The 21,464-nt window shown below is 54.1% G+C and overlaps 1 protein-coding gene across 3 annotated transcripts in view; it reads left to right on the top strand.

Moving 5' to 3' along the window:
* LOC116958295 (protein FAM43A-like) overlaps window positions 1–21,464 on the top strand; it is a 202,733-nt gene that overhangs the window by 5,434 nt on the left and 175,835 nt on the right. The window contains exons 3-5 of one of the 3 annotated variants that reach the window (XM_076056292.1): window positions 2,727–2,960; window positions 14,033–14,308; window positions 15,904–20,779. In XM_076056292.1, the coding sequence (XP_075912407.1) occupies window positions 2,727–2,960; window positions 14,033–14,308; window positions 15,904–17,436 (2,043 nt within the window). In that variant the 3' untranslated portion in view covers window positions 17,437–20,779. Of the gene's footprint in view, window positions 1–2,726; window positions 2,961–14,032; window positions 14,309–14,439; window positions 14,513–15,903; window positions 20,780–21,464 lie in introns of those variants that run through there. The other 2 variants (XM_076056293.1, XM_076056294.1) reach the window with 2 other exon arrangements.

Below are 21,464 nucleotides of genomic sequence, written 5' to 3'. Positions count from 1 at the left end.
GTTGACGACTCTGGTGGTGGTGGTGGCTGTGGTGGGGCCTGTGGTGGTGGCTGTGGTGGTGGTGGTGATGGCGGTGGCTGTGGTGGTGATGGCGGTGGTGGCAGCAGTAGTGATGGCTGCGGTGCTTGTGGTGGTAATGGTGACGGTGACGGTGGTGGTGACGGTGGTGGTGACGGTGGTGGTGATGGTGACGGTGACCGTGACGGTGACGGTGACCGTGACGGTGATGTTGACGGTGGTTGTGACGGTGATGTTGATGGTGACGTTGTTGGTGACGTTGTTGGTGACGTTGTTGGTGACGTTGTTGGTGACGTTGTTGGTGACGTTGAACGTGACGGTGACGTTGTTGGTGACGTTGTCGGTGACGTTGTCGGTGACGTTGTTGGTGACGTTGTTGGTGACGTTGTCGGTGACGTTGTCGGTGACGTTGTTGGTGACGTTGTTGGTGACGGGACGTTGTTGGTGACGTTGTTGGTGACGTTGAACGTGACGTTGTTGGTGACGTTGTTGGTGACGTTGTTGGTGACGTTGTTGGTGACGTTGAACGTGACGGTGACGTTGTTGGTGACGTTGTTGGTGACGTTGTTGGTGACGTTGTTGGTGACGTTGTTGGTGACGTTGAACGTGACGGTGACGTTGTTGGTGACGTTGTTGGTGACGTTGTTGGTGACGTTGTCTGTGACGTTGTTGGTGACGTTGTTGGTGACGTTGTTGGTGACGTTGTTGGTGACGTTGTCGTTGACGTTGTTGGTGACGTTGTTGGTGACGTTGGTGGTGACGTTGTTGGTGACGTTGTTGGTGACGGTGACGTTGTTGGTGACGTTGTTGGTGACGTTGTTGGTGACGTTGACGTTGTTGGTGACGTTGTTGGTGACGTTGTTGGTGACGGTGACGTTGTTGGTGACGTTGTTGGTGACGTTGTTGGTGACGTTGTTGGTGACGGTGACGTTGTTGGTGACGTTGTTGGTGACGTTGTTGGTGACGTTGTCGGTGACGTTGTCGGTGACGTTGTTGGTGACGTTGTTGGTGACGTTGTCGGTGACGCCGTTGGTGACGGTGACGTTGTTGGTGACGTTAACGGTGATGTTGTTGGTGACGTTGTTGGTGAACGTGACGGTGACGTTGTTGGTGACGTTGTTGGTGACGTTGTTGGTGACGTTGTTGGTGACGTTGTTGGTGACGTTGGTGACGTTGTTGGTGACGTTGTTGGTGACGTTGTTGGTGACGTTGTCGGTGACGTTGTTGGTGACGTTGTCGGTGACGTTGTTGGTGACGGTGACGTTGTTGGTGACGTTGTCGGTGACGTTGTTGGTGACGTTGTTGGTGACGTTGTTGGTGACGTTGTTGGTGACGTTGTCGGTGACGGTGACGTTGTTGGTGACGTTGTCGGTGACGTTGTCGGTGACGTTGTCGGTGACGTTGTTGGTGACGTTGTTGGTGACGGTGACGTTGTTGGTGACGTTGTCGGTGACGTTGTCGGTGACGTTGTTGGTGACGTTGTCGGTGACGGTGACGTTGTTGGTGACGTTGTCGGTGACGTTGTCGGTGACGTTGTTGGTGACGGTGACGTTGTTGGTGACGTTGTCGGTGACGTTGTCGACGGTGACGTTGTTGGTGACGTTGTCGGTGACGTTGTTGGTGACGGTGACGTTGTTGGTGACGTTGTTGGTGACGTTGTCGGTGACGTTGTTGGTGACGTTGTTGGTGACGTTGTTGGTGACGTTGTTGGTGACGGTGACGTTGTTGGTGACGTTGTTGGTGACGTTGTCGGTGACGTTGTCGGTGACGTTGTCGGTGACGTTGTTGGTGACGGTGACGTTGTTGGTGACGGTGACGGTGACGTTGGTGGTGACGTTGTTGGTGACGTTGTTGGTGACGTTGTTGTTGACGTTGTTGGTGACGTTGTCGGTGACGTTGTTGGTGACGTTGTTGGTGATGGTGACGTTGTTGGTGACGTTGTTGGTGACGTTTTCGGTGACGTTGTTGGTGGCGTTGTTGGTGACGTTGTTGGTGACGTTGTCGGTGACGTTGTCGGTGAACGTTGTCGGTGACGTTGTTGGTGACGTTGTTGGTGACGTTGTCGGTGACGGTGACGTTGACGTTGTTGGTGACGTTGTTGGTGAACGTTGACGTTGTTGGTGACGTTGTCGGTGACGTTGTTGGTGACGTTGTCGGTGACGTTGTCGGTGAACGTTGTCGGTGACGTTGTTGGTGACGTTGTTGGTGACGTTGTCGGTGACGGTGACGTTGACGTTGTTGGTGACGTTGTTGGTGAACGTTGACGTTGTTGGTGACGTTGTCGGTGACGTTGTTGGTGACGTTGTCGGTGACGTTGTTGGTGACGGTGACGTTGTTGGTGACGTTGTCGGTGACGTTGTTGGTGATGTTGTTGGTGACGTTGTTGGTGACGGTGACGTTGTCGGTGACGTTGTTGGTGACGTTGTCGGTGAACGTTGTCGGTGACGTTGTTGGTGACGTTGTTGGTGACGTTGTTGGTGACGGTGACGTTGTTGGTGACGTTGTTGGTGACGGTGACGTTGACGTTGTTGGTGACGTTGTTGGTGAACGTTGACGTTGTTGGTGACGTTGTCGGTGACGGTGACGTTGTTGGTGAACGTTGACGGTGACGTTGTTGGTGACGTTGCCGGTGACGGTGAACGTTGCCGGTGACGTTGTCGGTGAACGTTGCCGGTGACGGTGACGTTGACGCCGTTGGCTCCCTGCAGGTGTCCCGTGTGACGTGGTGCTCCGCTCCGGACCCGGCCCGCCCGTGCCTGCTGCTCTGGGTGTACCGGCACGAGGGTCGCCACAAGGCGGTGGTGCTGCGGTGCCACGCGGCGCTGGCACGCGGCCCGGCACAGGCGCGGGCGGCTGCGGCGGCGGCTCGGCAGGCGGCTCGGGACGGCCTCGCCGAGTTCTGCCGCGGCAAGAGGCTCAGCGACGCTCGGAGCGGGAGGCAGGTGAAGGAGATCAACACTCAGAGAGAGAGACACTCAGAGACACAGAGACACAGAGACACTCACCACACTCACAGAGACACTCAGAGACACAGAGACACAGAGACACTCACCACACTCACAGAGACACTCAGAGACACAGAGACACAGAGAGAGACAGAGAGAGAGACACTCACCACACTCACCACACACACAGAGACACTCACCACACACTCACCACAACTCACCACACACTCACCACACACAGAGAGAGAGAGACACTCACCACACACACACACACAGAGAGAGAGACACTCACCACACACACACACACAGAGAGAGAGACACTCACCAGACACTCACCACACACACAGAGACACTCACCACACACACAGAGACACTCACCACACACACAGAGACACTCACCACACACACACCACACACAGAGAGAGAGAGACACTCACCACACACTCACCACACACACACTCACCACACACTCACCACACAGAGACACAGAGACACTCAGAGAGAGACACTCACCACACACTCACCACACTCACCACACACTCACCACACACACACACTCACCACACACTCACCACACACTCACCACACACAGTCACCACACACTCACCACACAGAGACACAGAGACACTCAGAGACACTCACCACACACACACAGAGACACTCATCACACACTCACCACACACACAGAGAGAGAGACACTCACCACACACTCACCACACACTCACCACACAGAGACACTCACCACACACACACAGAGACACTCACCACACACTCACAGACACAGAGACACAGAGACACTCACCACACACTCACAGACACAGAGAGAGACACTCACCACACACTCACCACACACTCACCACACACTCACCACACACTCACCACACACACAGAGACACAGAGAGAGACACTCACCACACACTCACCACACAGAGAGACACTCACCACACACACACACAGAGACACTCACCACACACACACAGAGACACTCACCACACACACACACACAGACACTCACCACACACACAGATACACTCACTACACACTCACCACACACACACACACAGAGACTCACCACACACACACACAGACACTCACCACACACAGAGAGACACTCACCACACACACACACCACACACACTCACAGACTCACACACTCACACTCACCACACACACACACACAGAGACACTCACCACACACACACACAGTCACCACACACACACACCACACACACTCACAGACTCACACACTCACACTCACCACACAGTCACCACACACACACTCACCACACACACACACAGTCACCACACACACACACAGAGACACTCACCACACTCACAGAGACTCACCACACACACACACAGACTCACCACATACACACACAGACTAACACACTCACACTCACCACACACACACCACACACACACTCACCACACACACACACACACAGAGACACTCACCACACACACAGAGACACTCACTCACACTCACCACACACACTCACACTCACAGAGACACTCACTCACACTCACCACACACTCACACAGACTCACCACACACTCACACAGACTCACCACACACTCACACAGACTCACCACACACTCACACTCACCACACACAGACTCACCACAGTCACCACACACACACAGACTAACACACTCACACTCACCACACACTCACACAGAGACACTCACCACACACACACAGAGACTCACCACACACACACAGAGACACTCACCACACACACACAGAGACTCACCACACACACACAGAGAGACTCACCACACACTCACACCACACACTCACACACACAGTCACCACACACACACACTCACCACACACACACACAGAGACACTCACCACACACACACAGAGACTCACCACACACACACAGAGACACTCACCACACACACACAGACTCACACACTCACACTCACCACACACTCACACACACAGTCACCACACACACACACACTCACCACACACACACACACAGAGACACTCACCACACACACACAGACTCACCACACACACACACAGTCACCACACACACACACACACACAGTCACCACACACACACACACAGTCACCACACACACACACAGACTAACACACTCACACTCACCACACACTCACAGTCACCACACACTCACAGACTAACACACTCACACTCACCACACACTCACACAGAGACACTCACCACACACACACACAGAGACTCACCACACACACACACACAGTCACCACACACACACACACAGTCACCACACACACACACAGACTAACACACTCACACTCACCACACACTCACACAGAGACACTCACCACACACACACACAGAGACTCACCACACACACACACACAGTCACCACACACACACACACACAGTCACCACACACACACACAGACTAACACACTCACACTCACCACACACTCACACAGAGACACTCACCACACACACACACAGAGACTCACCACACACACACACACACAGTCACCACACACACACACCACACACTCACAGAGACACTCACCACACTCACCACAGACTCACCACACACACACAGAGGCTCACCACACACACACACAGACTCACCACAGACTCACCACACACACACAGACTCACCACACTCACCACAGACTCACCACACACACACACAGAGACTCACCACACTCACCACAGACTCACCACACTCACTACAGACTCACCACACTCACCATAGAGACTCACCACACACACACAGAGACTCACCACACACACACACAGTCACCACACACACACACCACACACACTCACAGAGACACTCACCACACTCACCACGGACTCACCACACACACACAGAGACTCACCACACACACACACAGACTCACCACAGACTCACCACACACACACAGACTCACCACACTCACCATAGACTCACTACACACACACACACAGACTCACCACACTCACCACAGACTCACCACACACACACACACAGACTCACCACACCCACACGGAGACTCACCACACTCACCACACTCACCACAGACTCACCACACTCACTACAGACTCACCACACTCACCACAGAGACTCACCACACACACACAGAGACTCACCACACTTACCACACTCACCACAGACTCACCACACTCACCACAGACTCACCACAGAGACTCACCACACACTCACCACAGACTCACCACAGACTCACCACAGAGACTCACCACACTCACCACACTCACCACACACACACAGACTCACCACAGACTCACCACAGACTCACCACACTCACCACAGAGACTCACCACACACTCACCACACTCACCACACTCACCACACACACTCACCACACTCACCACAGACTCACCACAGACTCACCACAGAGACTCACCACACACACACACAGACTCACCACAGAGTCACCACACACACACACAGACTCACCACAGACTCACCACAGACTCACCACACACACACACTCACCACACACACTCACCACACTCACCACACTCACCACACTCACCACAGACTCACCACAGAGACTCACCACACTCACCACACACACACACAGACTCACCACAGACTCACCACACACACACACAGACTCACCACACTCACCACAGACTCACCACAGAGACTCACCACACACACACAGACTCACCACAGAGACTCACCAAACACACACACACTCACCACACACACACACACTCACCACACTCACCACACACTCACCACACACACACACTCACCACAGAGACTCACCACACTCACCACAGACTCACCACAGACTCACCACAGAGACTCACCACACACACACACAGACTCACCACAGACTCACCACACACACAAACAGACTCACCACACACACACACACTCACCACACACACACACACTCACCACACACACTCACCACACTCACCACAGACTCACCACAGACTCACCACAGAGACTCACCACACACACATACTCACCACACACACACACAGACTCACCACACTCACCACACTCACCACAGACTCACCACAGACTCACCACAGAGACTCACCACACACACATACTCACCACACTCACCACAGACTCACCACACACACTCACCACACACACACAGAGACTCACCACAGACTCACCACACACACTCACCACACACTCACCACACTCACCACAGACTCACCACAGAGACTCACCACACACACACACACACTCACCACACACACTCACCACACTCACCACACTCACCACAGACTCACCACAGAGACTCACCACACACACACACAGACTCACCACAGAGTCACCACACACACACACAGACTCACCACAGACTCACCACAGACTCACCACACACACACACTCACCACACTCACCACACACACTCACCACACACACACACTCACCACATACACTCACCACACTCACCACACTCACCACAGACTCACCACAGACTCACCACAGACACTCACCACACTCACCACACTCACCACAGACTCACCACAGACTCACCACAGAGACTCACCACAGAGACTCACCACACTCACCACAGACTCACCACAGACTCACCACAGAGACTCACCACACTCACCACAGACTCACCACAGAGACTCACCACACTCACCACAATCACCACAGACTCACCACACTCACCACAGACTCACCACACTCACCACACTCACCACACTCACCACAGACTCACCACAGACTCACCACAGAGACTCACCACACTCACCACAGACTCACCACAGACTCACCACAGAGACTCACCACACACACACACTCACCACACTCACCACAGACTCACCACAGACTCACCACACACACTCACCACACACTCACCACACTCACCACAGACTCACCACAGAGACTCACCACACACACACACAGACTCACCACAGACTCACCACACACACAAACAGACTCACCACACACACACACACTCACCACACACACACACACACTCACCACACACACACACTCACCACACACACTCACCACACACTCACCACACTCACCACACACTCACCACAGACTCACCACAGACTCACCACAGACTCACCACAGAGACTCACCACACACACACACAGACTCACCACAGACTCACCACACTCACCACACTCACCACACTCACCACAGACTCACCACAGAGACTCACCACAGACTCACCACAGAGACTCACCACAATCACCACAGACTCACCACACTCACCACAGACTCACCACAGAGACTCACCACACACACACACAGACTCACCACACTCACCACACTCACCACACACACTCACCACACTCACCACAGACTCACCACAGACTCACCACAGACTCACCACAGACTCACCACAGACACTCACCACACTCACCACACTCACCACACTCACCACAGACTCACCACACACACACACACTCACCACACACTCACCACACTCACCACAGACTCACCACAGAGACTCACCACACACACAGACTCACCACACACACACACACACTCACCACACTCACCACACACTCACCACACTCACCACACACACTCACCACACACTCACCACACTCACCACACACTCACCACAGAGACTCACCACACACTCACCACAGACTCACCACAGACTCACCACACTCACCACACTCACCACAGACTCACCACAGACTCACCACAGAGACTCACCACACTCACCACAGACTCACCACAGACTCACCACACACTCACCACACTCACCACACACACTCACCACACACTCACCACACTCACCACAGACTCACCACACTCACCACACTCACCACACTCACCACACACAGACTCACCACAGAGACTCACCACACACAGACTCACCACACACACACACACTCACCACACACACACACACTCACCACACACACTCACCACACACTCACCACAGACTCACCACAGAGACTCACCACACACACACACTCACCACACTCACCACAGACTCACCACAGACTCACCACACACACTCACCACACACTCACCACACTCACCACAGACTCACCACAGAGACTCACCACACACACACACAGACTCACCACAGACTCACCACACACACAAACAGACTCACCACACACACACACACTCACCACACACACACACACACTCACCACACACACACACACTCACCACACACACACACTCACCACACACACTCACCACACACTCACCACACTCACCACACACTCACCACAGACTCACCACAGACTCACCACAGAGACTCACCACACACACACACAGACTCACCACAGACTCACCACACTCACCACACTCACCACAGACTCACCACAGACTCACCACAGAGACTCACCACAGACTCACCACAGAGACTCACCACAATCACCACAGACTCACCACACTCACCACAGACTCACCACAGAGACTCACCACACACACACACAGACTCACCACACTCACCACACTCACCACACACACTCACCACACTCACCACAGACTCACCACAGACTCACCACAGACTCACCACAGACACTCACCACACTCACCACACTCACCACACTCACCACACTCACCACAGACTCACCACACACACACTCACCACACACTCACCACACTCACCACAGACTCACCACAGAGACTCACCACACACACAGACTCACCACACACACACACACACTCACCAGACTCACCACACACTCACCACACTCACCACACACACTCACCACACACTCACCACACTCACCACACACTCACCACAGAGACTCACCACACACTCACCACAGACTCACCACACACACTCACCACACTCACCACACACACTCACCACACTCACCACACACACTCACCACACTCACCACACACACTCACCACACTCACCACACTCACCACAGACTCACCACAGAGACTCACTACACTCACCACAGAGACTCACCACAGAGACTCACCACAGAGACTCACCACACTCACCACACACTCACCACACTCACCACACTCACCACACACACTCACCACAGAGACTCACCACACTCACCACAGACTCACCACAGAGACTCACCACACTCACCACACTCACCACAGAGACTCACCACACACACACACAGACTCACCACACACTCACCACAGACACTCACCACACACTCACACACTCACCACACTCACCACAGACTCACCACAGAGACTCACCACACTCACCACACTCACCACACTCACCACACTCACCACACACACTCACCACACGCACACACACTCACCACACACACTCACCACACTCACCACACACTCACCACAGACTCACCACAGAGACTCACCACACTCACCACACACACACACACTCACCACACTCACCACACACTCACCACAGAGACTCACCACACTCACCACACACACACACAGACTCACCACACTCACCACACACTCACCACACTCACCACACACTCACCACACTCACCACACTCACACAGAGACTCACCACACACACACACACACTCACCACACACACTCACCACACACACACACTCACCACACACACACACACTCACCACACTCACCACACTCACCACACACACACCACAGAGACTCACCACACTCACCACACACACTCACCACACACACACACTCACCACACACACACACACTCACCACACTCACCACACTCACCACACACTCACCACACACTCACCACACTCACCACACTCACCACACACACTCACCACACACACACACACTCACCACACTCACCACACACACTCACCACACTCACCACACACACTCACCACACTCACCACACACACTCACCACACTCACCACACTCACCACAGACTCACCACAGAGACTCACTACACTCACCACAGAGACTCACCACAGAGACTCACCACAGAGACTCACCACACTCACCACACACTCACCACACTCACCACACTCACCACACACACTCACCACAGAGACTCACCACACTCACCACAGACTCACCACAGAGACTCACCACACTCACCACACTCACCACAGAGACTCACCACACACACACACAGACTCACCACACACTCACCACAGACTCACCACAGACACTCACCACACACTCACACACTCACCACACTCACCACAGACTCACCACAGAGACTCACCACACTCACCACACTCACCACACTCACCACACACACTCACCACACGCACACACACTCACCACACACACTCACCACACTCACCACACACTCACCACAGACTCACCACAGAGACTCACCACACTCACCACACACACACACACTCACCACACTCACCACACACTCACCACAGAGACTCACCACACTCACCACACACACACACAGACTCACCACACTCACCACACACTCACCACACTCACCACACACTCACCACACTCACCACACTCACACAGAGACTCACCACACACACACACACACTCACCACACACACTCACCACACACACACACTCACCACACACACACACACTCACCACACTCACCACACTCACCACACACACACCACAGAGACTCACCACACTCACCACACACACTCACCACACACACACACTCACCACACACACACACACTCACCACACTCACCACACTCACCACACACTCACCACACACTCACCACACTCACCACACTCACCACACACACTCACCACACACACACACACTCACCACACTCACCACACACACTCACCACACTCACCACACACACTCACCACACTCACCACACACACTCACCACACTCACCACACTCACCACAGACTCACCACAGAGACTCACTACACTCACCACAGAGACTCACCACAGAGACTCACCACAGAGACTCACCACACTCACCACACACTCACCACACTCACCACACTCACCACACACACTCACCACAGAGACTCACCACACTCACCACAGACTCACCACAGAGACTCACCACACTCACCACACTCACCACAGAGACTCACCACACACACACACAGACTCACCACACACTCACCACAGACTCACCACAGACACTCACCACACACTCACACACTCACCACACTCACCACAGACTCACCACAGAGACTCACCACACTCACCACACTCACCACACTCACCACACACACTCACCACACGCACACACACTCACCACACACACTCACCACACTCACCACACACTCACCACAGACTCACCACAGAGACTCACCACACTCACCACACACACACACACTCACCACACTCACCACACACTCACCACAGAGACTCACCACACTCACCACACACACACACAGACTCACCACACTCACCACACACTCACCACACTCACCACACACTCACCACACTCACCACACTCACACAGAGACTCACCACACACACACACACACTCACCACACACACTCACCACACACACACACTCACCACACACACACACACTCACCACACTCACCACACTCACCACACACACACCACAGAGACTCACCACACTCACCACACACACTCACCACACACACACACTCACCACACACACACACACTCACCACACTCACCACACTCACCACACACTCACCACACACTCACCACACTCACCACACACACTCACCACACACACACACACTCACCACACTCACCACACACACTCACCACACTCACCACACAGACTCACCACACTCACCACACACACACACCACAGAGACTCACCACACACACCACACTCACCACACTCACCACACTCACCACACTCACCACACTCACCACAGAGACTCACCACACTCACCACAGACTCACCACAGAGACTCACCACACACACACACACTCACCACACACTCACCACACTCACCACACACACACACACTCACCACACACTCACCACACTCACCACACACACACACACTCACCACACACACACACACTCACCACACTCACCACACTCACCACACACACACCACAGAGACTCACCACACTCACCACACACACTCACCACACTCACCACACTCACCACACACACACCACAGAGACTCACCACACTCACCACACACACTCACCACACACACACACTCACCACACACACACACACTCACCACACTCACCACACTCACCACACACTCACCACACACTCACCACACTCACCACACTCACCACACACACTCACCACACACACACACACTCACCACACTCACCACACACACTCACCACACTCACCACACAGACTCACCACACTCACCACACACACACACCACAGAGACTCACCACACACACCACACTCACCACACTCACCACACTCACCACACTCACCACACTCACCACAGAGACTCACCACACTCACCACAGACTCACCACAGAGACTCACCACACACACACACACTCACCACACACTCACCACACTCACCACACACACACACACTCACCACACACTCACCACACTCACCACACACACACACACTCACCACACACACACACACTCACCACACTCACCACACTCACCACACACACACCACAGAGACTCACCACACTCACCACACACACTCACCACACACACACACTCACCACACACACACACACTCACCACACTCACCACACTCACCACACACACACACACACTCACCACACACTCACCACACTCACCACACACACTCACCACACACACACACTCACCACACTCACCACAGAGACTCACCACACTCACCACAGAGACTCACCACAGAGACTCACCACACACTCACCACAGAGACTCACCACACACTCACCACACTCACCACAGAGACTCACCACACACTCACCACACAGACTCACCACAGAGACTCACCACACACTCACCACACACTCACCACAGAGACTCACCACAGAGACTCACCACACACTCACCACAGACTCACCACACACTCACCACACTCACCACACACTCACCACACAGACTCACCACAGAGACTCACCACACACACTCACCACAGAGACTCACCACACACTCACCACAGACTCACCACAGAGACTCACCACAGAGACTCACCACACACACACACAGACTCACCACACTCACCACACACACTCACCACACTCACCACAGACTCACCACACAGACTCACCACAGAGACTCACCACACACACTCACCACACACACTCACCACACTCACCACAGAGACTCACCACAGAGACTCACCACACACCCTCGTGCTGTGCGTCTGTAAGTTGCGTCTGCAGCAGCTGCTGCTGCTGAGCTGGAGGTCTCTGCATCAGCACCAGCGGGGTGGTAGTGGTGGTGAGCAGGAGGGTGGTGGTGAGCAGGAGGCTGGGGGTGGTGAGGAGCGAGGTGAGGAGCGAGGTGAGGACGAGGACGAGGAGGAGGAGGAGGAGGAGGAGAGGCGGAAGCTGGCCAGGCTGCTCCCGGCCCCACCACTCCGGAGAATGATGAAGAGAGTCAGCGTGTACCACCAACCCCGGCCTGGCCTGCAGGCCCTCGTGGAGGTGAGTGTGGTGGTGAGGGTGGTGGTGAGGGTGGTGGTGAGTGTGGTGGTGAGGGTGGTGAGGGTGAGGGTGGTGGTGAGGGTGGTGGTGAGGGTGGTGGTGAGGGTGGTGGTGAGGGTGGTGGTGAGCGTGGTGGTGAGGGTGGTGGTGAAGTGAGTCAGCATGTACCACCAACCCCGGCCTGGCCTGCAGGCCCTCGTGGAGGTGAGGGTGGTGGTGAGGGTGGTGGTGAGGGTGAGGGTGGTGGTGAGCGTGGTGGTGAGGATGGTGGTGAGGGTGGTGGTGAGGGTGGTGAGGGTGGTGGTGAAGAGAGTCAGCGTGTACCACCAACCCCGGCCTGGCCTGCAGGCTCTCGTGGAGGTGAGTGTGGTGGTGAGGGTGAGGGTGGTGGTGAGTGTGGTGGCGAGGGTGGTGGTGAGTGTGGTGGTGGTGAGGGTGGTGGTGAGCGTGGTGGTGAGGGTGGTGGTGAAGAGAGTCAGTGTGTACCACCAACCCCGGCCTGGCCTGCAGGCTCTCGTGGAGGTGAGGGTGGTGAGGGTGGTGGTGAGGGTGGTGGTGAGGGTGGTGGTGAGGGTGGTGGTGAGGGTGGTGGTGAGCGTGGTGGTGAGGGTGGTGGTGAGGGTGGTGACTATGATGATGACGATGGTGGTGACGCTGATGATGATGACGATGATGGTGGCGGTGATGATGGTGGTGATGATGATGATGGTGGTGGTGATGATGGTGGCGGTGATGATGGTGGTGATGATGATGATGGTGGTGATGATGATGGTGGTGATGATGGTGGTGATGATGATGATGGTGATGATGATGGTGGTGTTGATGATGGTGGTGATGATGATGGTGGTGATGATGATGGTGATGACGATGATGGTGGTGATGATGATGGTGGTGTTGATGATGGTGGTGATGATGATGGTGTTGATGATGATGGTGGTGTTGATGATGGTGGTGATGATGATGGTGGTGATGATGATGGTGATGACGATGATGATGATGGTGGTGATGATGATGGTGGTGTTGATGATGGTGGTGATGATGATGGTGGTGATGATGATGGTGATGACGATGATGATGATGATGATGGTGGTGATGATGATGGTGGTGTTGATGATGGTGGTGATGATGATGGTGGTGATGATGATGGTGATGACGATGATGATGGTGGTGATGATGATGATGGTGTTGATGATGGTGGTGATGATGATGGTGGCGGTGATGATGATGGTGGTGATGATGATGGTGGTGGTGATGGTGGTGGTGATGATGATGATGGTGTTGATGATGGTGGTGATGATGATGGTGGCGGTGATGATGATGGTGGTGATGATGATGGTGGTGGTGGTGATGGTGGCGATGATGATGATGGTGATGATGATGGTGGTGGTGATGATGGTGGTGGTGGTGATGGTGGTGATGGTGGTGGTGATGGTGGTGATGATGATGGTGGTGGTGATGATGACGATGATGATGGTGATGATGATGATGATAGCAGTGACACTCAGATGCCTTCACCTAGCAGCTGATAGACCACGGATCTCATCGGCCACTGATTCTCACGACTGTGGTTGTGCTGTATCTCTCTGTGCGTGCAGGACTGGGTCGCTGAAAGGGAGGAGGAACGCCTCTTAAAGGATCGCGGTGATGGCCGTGATGGTGGTGATGGTGGTGGTGATGGTGGTGGTGATGGTGGTGATGGTGGTGATGGTGGTGATGGTGGTGATGGTGGTGATGGTGATGGCGGTGATGGTGGTGATGGTGGTGATGACGGTGATGGTGGTGATGGTGGTGATGGCGGTGATGGCGGTGATGGTGGCGGTGATGGTGGTGATGGTGGTGATGGTGGTGCTGGTGGTGATGGTGGTGATGGTGGTGATGGTGGTGATGGTGGTGCTGGTGGTGATGGTGGTGATGGTGGTGATGGCGGTGATGGTGGCGGTGATGGTGGTGATGGTGGTGATGGTGGTGCATTGGCTGCTGATGTGTCCCGTATGAGTCTGTGTGAAAGGTCAGCATCACGGTTACCACAATCATCATCAGCATCATCATCAGCAGCACGGTTACCACAATCATCATCAGCAGCAGCATCATCATCAGCAGCACGGTTACCACAATCATCATCAGCAGCAGCAGCATCATCAGCAGCAGCACTTTGTCCAGTACTATCATCATCATCAGCAGCAAGATCAGCAGCACTTTGTACAGTACTTGCATCATCATCAGCATCATCAGCAGCAGCAGAACGGTTACCGCTAGCATCATCATCAGCAGCATCATCAGCAGTAAGATCAACAGCACGCTGTCCAGTACGAACATCAACATCAGCAGCAGCAGCATCATCAGCAGCAGCACGGCTACCACTATCATCATCACTGTCAGCACCATCATCACTATCAGCATCGTCATCAGCAGCATCATCAGCAGTAAGATCAACACCACGTTGTCCAGTACGAACAACAACAACATCATCAGCAGCAGCAGCAGCATCATCAGCAGCAGCACGGCTACCACTATCATCATCACTGTCAGCACCATCATCACTATCAGCATCATCATCATCAGCAGCACTTTGTCCAGTACTATCATCATCATCAGCAGCAAGATCAGCAGCACTTTGTACAGTACTTGCATCATCATCAGCATCATCAGCAGCAGCACGGCTACCACTATCATCATCACTGTCAGCACCATCATCACTATCAGCATCATCATCACTATCATCATCACTATCAGCATCATCATCAGCAGCACGCTCTCCAGTACTGTCACCAGCGCTATCATCATCAGCACCGTCACTGCCATCAGCAGCAGCAGCAGCACTGGGGGTGATTTCATCAGCACTATCATCATCAGCAGCAGCACTATCATCATCATCAGCACTATCATCATCATCAACACTGTCATCAGGATCATCAACATTGTCATCAGTAATTTCATCGACATTATCATCATCGTCAGCAGCACGATCGGCACGATCAGCATCATCATCATCAGCGTCATCACGAGTACCACCGTCACTGTCATCAGCACCATCACCATCATCATCAGCAGCATCATCAGCAGCATCAGCACTCCCAACACTATCGCTGTTCACACCGCATCACTACAGACAGTACTGCCCATTGTGAACCTGTGGTGAGTCTGTGGGTCTCTGTGTGGTGAGTCTGTGGGTCTCTGTGTGGTGGTGAGTCTGTGGGTCTCTGTGTGGTGAGTCTGTGGGTCTCTGTGTGGTGAGTCTGTGGGTCTCTGTGTGGTGAGTCTGTGGGTCTCTGTGTGGTGAGTCTGTGGGTCTCTGTGTGGTGAGTCTGTGGGTCTCTGTGTGGTGAGTCTGTGGGTCTCTGTGTGGTGAGTCTGTGGGTCTCTGTGTGGTGAGTCTATGGGTCTCTGTGTGATGAGTCTGTGGGTCTCTGTGTGGTGAGTCTGTGGGTCTCTGTGTGGTGAGTCTGTGGGTCTCTGTGTGGTGAGTCTGTGGGTCTCTGTGTGGTGAGTCTGTGGGTCTCTGTGTGGTGAGTCTGTGGGTCTCTGTGTGGTGAGTCTGTGGGTCTCTGTGTGGTGAGTCTGTGGGTCTCTGTGTGGTGAGTCTGTGGGTCTCTGTGTGGTGAGTCTCTGGGTCTCTGTGTGATGAGTCTCTGGGTCTCTGTTTGATGAGTCTGTGGCTCTCTGTGTGATGAGTCTGTGGGTCTCTATGTGGTGAGTCTGTGGGTCTCTGTGTGGTGAGTCTATGGCTCTCTGTGTGATGAGTCTCTGGGTCTCTATGTGGTGAGTCTGTGGGTCTCTGTGTGGTGGGTCTCTGTGTGGTGAGTCTGTGGCTCTCTGTGTGGTGAGTCTGTGGGTCTGTGTGTGGTGGGTCTCTGTGTGGTGAGTCTATGGGTCTCTATGTGATGAGTCTGTGTGTCTCTGTGTGGTGAGTCTGTGTGTCTCTGTGTGATGAGTCTGTGTGTCTCTGTGTGATGAGTCTGTGGGTCTCTGTGTGGTGAGTCTGTAGGGCTCTGTGTGGTGAGTCTGTGGCTCTCTGTGTGGTGAGTCTGTGTGTCTCTGTGTGATGAGTCTGTGTGTCTCTGTGTGATGAGTCTGTGGGTCTCTATGTGATGAGTCTGTGGGTCTCTGTGTGATGAGTCTGTGTGTCTCTGTGTGATGAGTCTGTGTGTCTCTGTGTGATGAGTCTGTGTGTCTCTGTGTGATGAGTCTGTGTGTCTCTGTGTGGTGAGTCTGTGTGTCTCTGTGTGGTGAGTCTGTGTGTCTCTGTGTGGTGAGTCTGTGGGTCTCTGTGTGGTGAGTCTGTGGGTCTCTATGTGATGAGTCTGTGGGTCTCTGTGTGGTGAGTCTGTGTGTCTCTGTGTGATGAGTCTGTGTGTCTTTGTGTGATGAGTCTGTGTGTCTTTGTGTGGTGAGTCTATGGGTCTCTGTGTGGTGAGTCTGTGGGTCTCTGTGTGGTGAGTCAATGGGTCTCTGTGTGGTGGGTCTCTGTGTGGTGAGTCTGTGGGTCTCTGTGTGGTAAGTCTGTGGCTCTCTGTGTGGTGAGTCTGTGGCTCTCTCTGTGGTGAGTCTGTGTGTCTCTATGTGATGAGTCTGTGGGTCTCTGTGTGGTGAGTCTGTGGGTCTCTATGTGGTGAGTCTGTGGGTCTCTGTGTGGTGAGTCTGTGGGTCTCTGTGTGGTGAGTCTATGGGTCTCTGTGTGGTGAGTCTGTGTGTCTCTGTGTGGTGAGTCTGTGGGTCTCTGTGTGGTGAGTCTGTGGGTCTCTGTGTGATGAGTCTGTGGGTCTCTGTGTGGTGAGTCTGTGTGTCTCTGTGTGGTGAGTCTGTGGCTCTCTGTGTGGTGAGTCTGTGGGTCTCTGTGTGGTGAGTCTGTGTGTCTCTGTGTGGTGAGTCTGTGGGTGTCTGTGTGGTGAGTCTGTGGGTCTCTATGTGATGAGTCTGTGTGTCTCTGTGTGGTGAGTCTGTGTGTCTCTGTGTGATGAGTCTGTGTGTCTCTGTGTGGTGAGTCTGTGTGTCTCTGTGTGGTGAGTCTGTGTCTCTGTGTGGTGGGTCTCTATGAGTGAGTCTGTGTGTCTCTGTGTGGTGGGTCTCTGTGTGATGAGTCTGTGGGTCTCTGTGTGGTGAGTCTGTGTGTCTCTGTGTGGTGAGTCTGTGGGTCTCTGTGTGGTGAGTCTGTGGGTCTCTGTGTGGTGAGTCTGTGGGTCTCTGTGTGGTGAGTCTGTGGGTCTCTATGAGTGAGTCTGTGTGTCTCTGTGTGATGAGTCTGTGTGTCTCTGTGTGATGAGTCTGTGTGTCTCTGTGTGATGAGTCTGTGGGTCTCTGTGTGATGAGTCTGTGTGTCTCTGTGTGGTGAGTCTGTGGGTCTCTGTGTGGTGAGTGTGGGTCTCTGTGTGGTGAGTCTATGGGTCTCTGTGTGGTGAGTCTGTGGGTCTCTGTGTGGTGAGTCTGTGGGTCTCTGTGTGATGAGTCTGTGGCTCTCTGTGTGGTGAGTCTGTGGGTCTCTGTGTGGTGAGTCTGTGTGTCTCTGTGTGATGAGTCTGTGTGTCTCTGTGTGGTGAGTCTGTGTCTCTGTGTGGTGAGTCTGTGTGTCTCTGTGTGGTGGGTCTGTGGGTCTCTGTGTGGTGAGTCTGTGGGTCTCTGTGTGGTGAGTCTGTGGCTCTCTGTGTGGTGAGTCTGTGTGTCTCTGTGTGGTGAGTGTGTGGGTCTCTGTGTGGTGAGTCTGTGTGTCTCTGTGTGGTGAGTGTGTGGGTCTCTGTGATGAGTCTGTGGGTCTCTGTGTGGTGAGTCTGTGGGTCTCTGTGTGGTGGTTAGTCTGTGGGTCTCTGTGTGGTGAGTCTGTGTGTCTCTGTGTGGCGAGTCTGTGGGTCTCTGTGTGGTGACTCTGTGTGTCTCTCTGTGATGAGTCTGTGGGTCTCTATGAGTGAGTCTGTGTGTCTCTGTGTGGTGAGTCTGTGGGTCTCTGTGTGATGAGTCTGTGGGTCTCTATGAGTGAGTCTGTGTGTCTCTGTGTGGTGAGTCTGTGGGTCTCTGTGTGTCTCTGTGTGGTGTGTCTCTGTGATGAGTCTGTGTGTCTCTGTGTAGTGAGTCTGTTGGTCTCTGTGTGATGAGTCTGTTGGTCTCTGTGTGGTGAGTCTGTGGGTCTCTATGAGTGAGTCTGTGTGTCTCTGTGTGATGAGTCTGTGTGTCTCTGTGTGGTGGGTCTCTATGAGTGAGTCTGTGTGTCTCTGTGTGGTGGGTCTCTATGAGTGAGTCTGTGTGTCTCTGTGTGGTGGGTCTCTATGAGTGAGTCTGTGTGTCTCTGTGTGGTGGGTCTCTATGAGTGAGTCTGTGTGTCTCTGTGTGGTGGGTCTCTATGAGTGAGTCTGTGTGTCTCTGTGTGGTGGGTCTCTATGAGTGAGTCTGTGTGTCTCTGTGTATTTACCGGCCGTGTGTTCGCGTTCCCGCTCACTCTTGTGGCTGTCGATTAAACGCGATCCTGGCTGTTAAAACTATGAACCGGTAAACTGTCGTGTGTTTTACTCTCACCCACTCAGCCACCCACTCACACACTCAGCCACCTACTCAGCCACCCACTCAGCCACCCACTCACCCACTCAGCCACCCACTCACACACTCAGCCACCTACTCAGCCACCCACTCAGCCACCCACTCAGCCACCCACTCACCCACTCAGCCAGCCACTCAGCCACCCACTCAGCCAGCCACTCAGCCACCCACTCACCCTCTCAGCCACCTACTCAGCCACCCACTCAGCCACCCACTCACCTACTCGGCTACCCCCTCAGCCACCCACTCAGCTACCCACTCACCCACTCAGCCACCCAGTCAGCCACCCACTCACCTACTCGGCTACCCCCTCAGCCACCCACTCAGCTACCCACTCACCCACTCAGCCACCCACTCAGCCACCCACTCACCTACTCGGCTACCCCCTCAGCCACCCACTCAGCTACCCACTCACCCACTCACCTACTCAGCCACCCACTCAGCCACCCACTCAGCTACTCAGCCACCCAATCAGCCACCCACTCACCTACTCAGCCACCCACTCACCTACTCAGCCACCCACTCACCTACTCAGCTACCCACTCACCTACTCAGCCACCCACTCAGCCACCCACTCAGCCACCCACTCACCTACTCAGCCACCCACTCAGCTACCCACTCAGCCACCCACTTA

The sequence above is a fragment of the Petromyzon marinus genome, chromosome 75 (assembly GCF_048934315.1).
Source record: "Petromyzon marinus isolate PM22_M1 ecotype Great Lakes invasive population chromosome 75, UKy_Petmar_22M1.pri1.0, whole genome shotgun sequence".
Classification (NCBI taxonomy): Eukaryota; Metazoa; Chordata; class Hyperoartia; order Petromyzontiformes; family Petromyzontidae; genus Petromyzon; species Petromyzon marinus.
This window is presented reverse-complemented; position numbering and strand designations above follow the sequence as displayed.